This window comes from Megachile rotundata, chromosome 2, assembly GCF_050947335.1.
Source record: "Megachile rotundata isolate GNS110a chromosome 2, iyMegRotu1, whole genome shotgun sequence".
In the NCBI taxonomy this organism is placed as follows: Eukaryota; Metazoa; Arthropoda; class Insecta; order Hymenoptera; family Megachilidae; genus Megachile; species Megachile rotundata.
Genome location: NC_134984.1, coordinates 2,958,494 through 2,967,107, shown reverse-complemented (window position 1 = coordinate 2,967,107; position 8,614 = coordinate 2,958,494). Strand labels below are relative to the sequence as shown.

General features: G+C 47.5%; 1 protein-coding gene across 1 annotated transcript; it reads left to right on the top strand.

Moving 5' to 3' along the window:
• Positions 1–2,319: 2,319 nt before the first annotated feature.
• Positions 2,320–7,452, top strand: LOC143266612 (uncharacterized). The gene has a single exon (XM_076542030.1). The coding sequence runs from the start codon at positions 2,320–2,322 to the stop codon at positions 7,450–7,452; it is 5,133 nt and encodes a 1,710-aa protein (XP_076398145.1).
• Positions 7,453–8,614: the final 1,162 nt, after the last annotated feature.

The following is an 8,614-nucleotide window of genomic DNA, read 5'->3' as shown; positions in this document are numbered from 1 at the left end:
GCTCTACCTTTATGGTATATGCGGCGATCGATTTTTCCGTCGCATACTCTATGAATCTATCCCTTTGCGGACTACCGCCGCATATATATATGCGTTCTGCATAAATCATCAAATTGGCCGAAAAACTCATATATGCGTTTGGCGAAAACAATTGATTGAGCCGAGAAACGCATATATGTGTCCCACGTAAATGCGTGGCTATGGCCGAGAAACTTAACTATGCGTTCCGCGAAAACAACTGATAGAGCCGAGAAACGCGTACATGTGTGTAGAATGTAACTATGGTCTATCTAGCCCTTTGCGGAGGGGACGGTTCGAAGTGAACCGTACCATGAGGCCGAGCTCCTGCCGCGATAGTCATTAAAAATTGCCAGCGCATATTTCTGCTTAAACGCGGTTTTCGTTCATAGCGTTCCAAGTCAAATTCTGGACATATTATATGTACATGCACAGACTTATGTGCATGCACACATGTATGCATGTCTCGGCTCTATCAGTTGTTTTCGCGGAACGCATAGTTATGTTTCTCGGCCATACCCACGCATTTACGTGGGACACATATGTGCTTTTATCGGCTCAATCAACTGTTTTCGCCAAACGTATATATGAATTCTTCGGCCAATTTGATGATTTGCGCAGAACGCATATATGCGGCGGTAGTACGCAAAAGGCTAGATTCATAGAGTATGCGACGGAAAAATCGATCGCCGCATATACCATAAAGGTAGAGCCCATCTGGCGCAAATTTGGTAATTCCCGCGTCGTGGGCTCCGTTTATAGGTTCTTAGATCCATGGCTTCCACATGCAAACGAAGTCAATTCAATTTCATTTATATCAGAAACGTTGCGAAATGAAGATGCAGTCGTTACATTTACGTATATTACCAGATATATCTATAATGGTACGTATTCTTTCTCAGGATTTATTAATTTCCAATACGCCATAGCACAATCAACTGGTTATTGGCAGGAACGTTTACTGAGGTATTTTTAATTTTGCGCCGCCTCCGAAAAAGTTGAAATGTACTTAACCCTTCCGCTTCGAGCGCCGGATATATCCGGCATCCGCGCGGCGACTTGTGCGTACGAGCGCCGGATATATCCGGCATCCACATGATGTGTATACAAGTACCATCTGTGGTCAATGACAAATTTTTCGTTATCGGCAGAACGTTTTGAACTGATTTTATTGATATATTCGATTAATCCAATATATCAAACATCAAAGAGTAGGTGTACTTTATTGATATATTGGATTAATCCAATATATCAATAAAGTATACCTACTCTTTGGTGTTATATCAAAACCGCATCCAAAATATCTATCGGATCTTGCGGATTATATTCATTTTTCTACGATTACATATCGTGTTCTATAAGAATTGAGAATAGATCGGCTCAAGGTATTATTCTTTTTTTAAGAATAAAAAATTGTAAATATGTAAATAGCTAAGAATTTGTCAACTGTAATTAGTGTTCAAGAAACGGTCAAGGATCGCTCCAGAAATTCCCAGAACGTTTGTGTTTTGTTTTTAAATTTGACGAACGATGTCTCGACGAGCTTCCCTTCCGTTTGTGTACTTCCCGCCTCGTAGGCCTCGGGGAGAGTGGTGCGGAGCGGGAGGGCAGCCGCGAGACATCGTGAAATTTCGAGTAACGCCAAAGTTCTGGAGAGTTCCTGGAAGACCAGTATAAAGGGAGAGGTAATCGCGATCGAGTCGAGTACGTAAGCACCCGCGAGCGAATGAACGTCAAGGCTATCTCTGGTTTTGTAATTATATTCTTTAAAGATACATTTAAAAATTCTCTTTGGAATACGCTCTTTCTTTCTTCCACCCGTGTTCACGAATAACGCGTTGCTTCGTTCAAGCTGACCGGCAGAATTTTTCATTTCGGGTAGACCATTTGACATCGAGATTTTTCCATCGTGCAAATTCCCCGAACATTTGGTCCTTCGAGCCGGATGCGAGTATCGAACCCGTTCCTTCGAGCTCTGAGTGGAAGTGACTAGTGTTGTGCTGGAGAACAAGTGGGTGCCTTTTCGTAAAGTGGAGTGTGTTTTCCGCTTCTTCGGTTCTGCTAAACTCAATTCGATCGCGTTGCCTCGCTTCTTTTCTCTTTCGTACTCGTGCTGTGACGTCACTTGTTGTCGTTTCGGTGTCGGCCGACCAGTCAGTGTTTACAAACTCGCGACAGCTAATACTTCTAGAAGTCGATCCAAATTCGGTGACAACTATCGGTGGTTTCAACCACTGCATCTGAAATTTTCAAAAAAATTATACTTAAGTGAGAACTTCAAAAAAAAAAAAAAATCTCATCATGCCGAACACCGCCTCATTCTCCGACCTCCTACGTGAACAGGAAGAACTCGCCGGCTGGATCCAGCGGTTCTGGAGCAACCTTTGCAAACTGGGGAAGGATAAAATAACTCGCGCCGTATTGGAGCAGCGAATGGGTCTCCTTGAACGCTACTGGAGCTCCTTCTTTTCCGGGCATCGAACTTTGATGCGATGCAAAGAAGCCGCAGCAAGTTCTTATGTACAACAAGATGTTTTTACCACGATAGAGGAGGTCTATTTAAACACGTCGGCAATGATAGTGCAGCAGCTCGCGGATCGAACTCCTTCGCTACGCTCTGAGGTCGAGCAGATTGCAGCGCAGCCACAGCTGCCAAAAATTGATCTTCCGACCTTCTCCGGTGACCCCCTACAGTGGGAAAGCTTCCGCGACTTATTTAAGAGCCTGGTACATGACGTACCCCACTTGTCGGATGTTAAAAAACTCCTCTATTTGAAGTCAAGTTTGACCGGAAGTGCGGCGGAAGTGATTCAAAATACCCGCATTACGGAGGCTGGTTACCGTGGAGCTTGGGAGGATTTAGAGCTACGATACGGAAATTTACGCTTATTATCATTTTCGCATCATCGTGCTCTCCTCGCCTGCCCACCTGCAAAACAACAATCGGCTTCGGAATTAAAACGACTGCTCGATACATTTCGACAAACGATTCGAGCATATACTACCTTGAAGAAACCAGTCACAGCCTGGGATGAATGGTTCGTCTACCTATTAACCCAAAAATTGGACAAAGTTACTCACCTGGCCTGGGAAACTTCCTTGGTGAATTCTAGGGAGATACCATCATTCTATGAGCTGTCTAAGTTCCTGGAAAACCGCATCCAGGCGTTGGATGCCGCTCAGATGACAGACCCTGCTGCTCAGGCTACTCCCAGCAACGACGGCAAGTCTAATATTAAAGGGGGTACCGCCGTTAAGAAGTCTGCATCGACTTTCCACACAACGAAAAATACGGCTTCCCGGAAATGCCCCTCTTGTTCTGGCAATCATGGACTAGGATATTGTACAAAGTTTAAAACATTATCTCCGGCCAAACGCAAAGGACGCGCAGAAGAACTGGGTGTTTGCTACAACTGCCTGAACACTGGACACGAGCAGCAGAAGTGTCCTTCCTCGCAGAAATGCTTGGCCTGCAGTCGACGACACCATACTCTGCTGCATGATGCAATGACATCGAGCCCGTCTCCAACAAAGATGGTACAAAAGGCATCAACGTCTGGTGACACCGCTGGCTTATCTTCCGATCAAGGTCCTTCAACTGCAAACGCTCTTGCCCTAACGGTGTCTCGCTCAGTTGCACTGTTAGCTACAGCCCGTGTCAAGTTGGAGGCGCCGTCTGGAGAAATGATCGAAGTCCGAGCTCTCCTGGACACTGGGTCGGATTCATCCTTCGTGACCTCCTGGGTTGCCCAAGCCCTGCGCTTGCCACGGCGGGCGGTACGGGTCGCAATTTCGGGAGTCCAGGAACAGGAAAGTGGAGTTGCAACCCGTGAAGTGAACTTTGTCGTGCGTTCCCGTCACTCCGAAGACTTCCGGCTGTCCGTTCGAGCTCTAGTGCTAAGGAGGCTCACTTCTTTGTTGCCGACACACCAAGTCAAGGGTTCTTCTTGGCCTCACCTTCAAGGCCTTCCTTTGGCACACCCAGACTTTGGAGTGCCATCTCGTGTGGATCTTATCCTTGGAGCCGATGTGTGCGGGAGCCTTTTCCAGGAGGGAACTCGTGTGGGACCCGAAGGATCGCCTGTCGCTAAACTCACCCCTTTCGGCTGGGTGTTAATGGGGACCACTTCCTTAGACAACTCTTTGGTAACTGGGACAGCTCGTAGCTTTCACACTCAGACGGAGGACTCCGTCACCAAGCTTCTCCAACGGTTCTGGGAAGTGGAGGAGGTGAGGGAGCCAACCCCACTATCAGAGGAAGAGGAGAGGTGCGAGAGGCATTTCCAGGAAACTCATACGCGGGATCCAAACGGTCGGTATATTGTTTGCTTACCATTCATCCGAGATCCAGTTGCCACACTTAAACCTTCCAGGTCGACAGCTCTAAAATTAATGTTAAACTGTGAACGTCGGCTTGCATCAAATGACAGCTTGAAGGAAAGCTATGGTAGCTTTATGAAGGAGTATCTAACCTTGAATCATATGCAGGTTGCATCGGAACCGGATCCCCAGCATCCGGCGTACTATTTACCTCATCACGCTGTTGTGAAGAAGCACGATCCCACTGCGAAGATTCGGGTAGTCTTCAATGCGTCGTTCCGGACCGCTTCAGGATACTCCCTGAATGATTGCTTGGCAACTGGACCTAAAATGCAAACAGACTTATGGCTCATTCTGACTCGCTGGCGTCTATTTCGTATAGCTTTTACTACTGACATTATTAAAATGTTTCGTCAGATAAAGGTGCACCAGGCAGATGCGGATTGGCAAAGGATTTTATGGCGTCCGAACCCTGGCGTTTCAGTGCAGGACTACAAACTAACCACAGTTACCTATGGGACCGCCTGTGCTCCTTTTTTGGCATTGAGGGTGCTGGCACAATTGGCCAAGGATGAAGGAGGACATTTTCCCCTTGGAGCTCAAGCGATACATCGACATACATATGTCGATGATATTCTAGCCGGAGCGGATGATTTAGAAAATGCATTCGAATTAAAACGCCAGGTTATAGCTATCTTTAGAGCTGGTGGATTCGAACTAAGTAAGTGGGCTTCGAATCTAGCGCAGCTCCAGGAAGAGGACAGTATTGAATCACACCGCTTTCATGAGAAAACAGGAGTTAGTACCTTGGGTGTAATCTGGTGTCCCCGCGACGACACTTTTTCTCTTCGGGTCGCCGGTCCAATGAGCCAATCGGATAAAATCTCAAAAAGATCGATCCTCTCGGAGGTGGCGAGCTTCTTCGATCCACTGGGCTGGACAGCACCTGTGTTAATTTACGCCAAAATATTATTACAAGATCTCTGGCTACTCGGTATCGATTGGGACCAAGACCTACCTGAAGCTATCCAAACCACTTGGCACTCCTTCAGGACCTCCCTTAGCCAGCTCGACGCTCTTTCAATTCCACGCTGGACTCGCTACTTGGGAGATCGCACCGAAAAGGTGGAGTTGCACGGGTTCTGCGATGTATCTCAAAGGGCCTACGCTGCAGCCGTCTATCTGCGAGTAATGCATAAGGGAGAAATTTCAACCATGCTTTTGGTGGCGAAGACCAAGGTGGCCCCAGTCAAAGCCCTGACAATACCAAGGCTAGAGCTGTGCAGCGCGGTACTTTTGTCAAAACTCATGACCCAAGTAAGGGACGGTCTGGACTTACCGGCAACGTTGACCGCTTGGACCGATTCCAGTGTGGCCCTGAGCTGGATACGAGGCCATGCATCGCTCTGGAAACCTTTCGTGGCGCATCGAGTGTCTAGCATTCAAACACGCATTCCGGCGAATCGGTGGAGGCACGTGCAATCGTCCAGCAATCCCGCGGACTTAGCAACGCGCGGTATCTCACCTTCGGAACTGCTGGACTCTAGGCTTTGGTGGCACGGACCTTCCTGGCTAGCTCAGGCATCCAACCTCTGGCCAACTAGTCTTCCAGAAGAAGATGACTCCATCGACCTGGAAAAGAGGAGGGTCACTGTTCACGTGCATTCGAACAGGACCCAGGAGGAACTCTTTTCCCGCTTCTCCTCCCTAACACGTCTTTTAAACGTTCTCTCCTATTGTTTTAGATTTTCAAGATTAGTTCAGAGGAAGCCGTGCGAAAAGGGTCCCATCCGCACTCTAGAGCGAGCTCACGCCCTGCGAGCCGCTCTCCGGATATCTCAACGTAATCACTTCGAAAAGGACATCGAACAACTCCGTCAAGGTCGAGAACTGTCCAAGGGTTCTCCATTGGCTTCGCTCCGACCATTTCTCGACAAGGAAGGGTTGCTTCGAGTCGGAGGGCGGTTAACCAACGCAATGCTCTCCTACGATGAAAAACATCCCATCATCGTGGCAAAATCCTGCCCCCTTGCAATACTTCTTATTCTGGATGCGCATCACCGCACACTTCATGGAGGACCACAATTAACAAGAAGTTTACTTTTGCGGAAATTCTGGATTCTGCGTGGAGGCGCTTTGGTACGCTCGGTTATTCGGGACTGTGTCCGCTGCGCTCGATTCAGCGGTCGTCCTGCTTCTCAATTAATGAGTTCATTGCCGCTGGACCGCATCACGCCCCACCGACCATTCCTCATCTCGGGCGTAGATTACGCGGGACCGATTATGCTACGCACGACGTCGGGACGAGGGCATAAGGCGTATAAAGGATATATCTGCTTATTTGTTTGTCTTACCACGAGAGCCGTCCATCTAGAAGTCGTGTCCGATTTAACCTCCGCTTCTTTTCTAGCCGCTTTCCAAAGGTTCATCGGACGACGAGGACGCTGCGCCACCCTCTACAGCGACAATGCCACCGTCTTCCGCGGCGCCGACAGGGAACTGACGCAAAGGTTTAACGCCGCCTCTACCTTCTATCAGGAGACCGCCCTGGCGTTAGAAAAGGACTGCACTACTTGGCGTTTCATTCCACCTTACGCCCCGCACTTCGGAGGTCTCTGGGAAGCAGGCGTAAAATCAGTCAAATACCATCTACGAAGAATAATCGGCGAGTCAAAACTTACCTTCGAGGAAATGTCGACGCTGCTTTGCCAAATCGAAGCTTGCCTAAACTCAAGGCCACTCTACGCACTGTCCGAAGATCCATCGGATTTCTCTGCACTTACACCAGGACACTTTCTTATAGGGGAACCGACATGCGTAACACCAGAGCCCGATCCATCCGCTCCCCTAATGTCACTCACTACGCGATGGCGATTAATTTCTAATATGCGTTCTCAATTTTGGCGTAGGTGGAGAAACGAATACCTGTACACGTTCCAACAACTCCCTAAGTGGCGGCACCAGAAGGAAAACTTGGAGATTGGCAGACTTTACTTCTTCGAGACGAGCTGCAACCGCCAGCAAAATGGTCAATGGGTAGAATCGAAACATTACACCCGGGGACTGATGGGCACACACGAGTCGTTACCGTGCGAATTGCCAACGGCCTCGTAACGCGGCCCATCGTCAAAATCTGCCCTCTCCCGGTGCCTCCTTCGGACGCCACTTAGCTCGGAAAATTCCGCGTGAACACTGTTCGCGTGAGATGGTGGTAGGGCTTGTTGACACCCATCCCCTCTAGTCGGTGGTTCTCACATTCCAATCTTTCGGCTCGGCCGAATTCTGAGAAAAGGCTTAGCGAGCGACACGCCTTACCACCAACTCTTAATATACTCTTTCTGTATATATTCATGTATATATATTTTAACTCTAAGCTCGCGGTAGATTTCTTTATATTTCTTTCTTTAGTTTCTTGCATTTTTGCTATGTTCATTTAGTTTCTTATGCTTATGCGATTTACCCCCTTTGTACACTTGCGATCACGACATTGGATTTCTTTTTTTGTTTTTCTTTTTTACTTTCTTTTTCTATAGCCGATTCTTCGCTTTACGAAGAAGGCGGGCGGTATGTTCAAGAAACGGTCAAGGATCGCTCCAGAAATTCCCAGAACGTTTGTGTTTTGTTTTTAAATTTGACGAACGATGTCTCGACGAGCTTCCCTTCCGTTTGTGTACTTCCCGCCTCGTAGGCCTCGGGGAGAGTGGTGCGGAGTGGGAGGGCAGCCGCGAGACATCGTGAAATTTCGAGTAACGCCAAAGTTCTGGAGAGTTCCTGGAAGACCAGTATAAAGGGAGGGGTAATCGCGATCGAGTCGAGTACGTAAGCACCCGCGAGCGAATGAACGTCAAGGCTATCTCTGGTTTTGTAATTATATTCTTTAAAGATACATTTAAAAATTCTCTTTGGAATACGCTCTTTCTTTCTTCCACCCGTGTTCACGAATAACGCGTTGCTTCGTTCAAGCTGACCGGCAGAATTTTTCATTTCGGGTAGACCATTTGACATCGAGATTTTTCCATCGTGCAAATTCCCCGAACAATTAGTCTAATATCTTTAGAGTAACTAATATAATTTTGTTTAACTGTTTTCATCTTAAAATGTGAGGAATACATGCTATATTAGAGCAACAATTGTTTTATTAAGCATAGTAATTATTTAAGACTTAAAAAATGTATATACAAAAACCACGCGCACGGTGACTTCCGTACGGTGACGACACTTCGGCGGACCGGATTGCCGCAGCGAAAGGGTTAATATACTACTTAACGAGTAAATA

Excerpts from the sequence above, each read along its gene's own strand:
- LOC143266612 (XM_076542030.1), top strand. The coding sequence starts at position 2,320 with ATGCCGAACACCGCCTCATTCTCCGACCTCCTACGTGAACAGGAAGAA.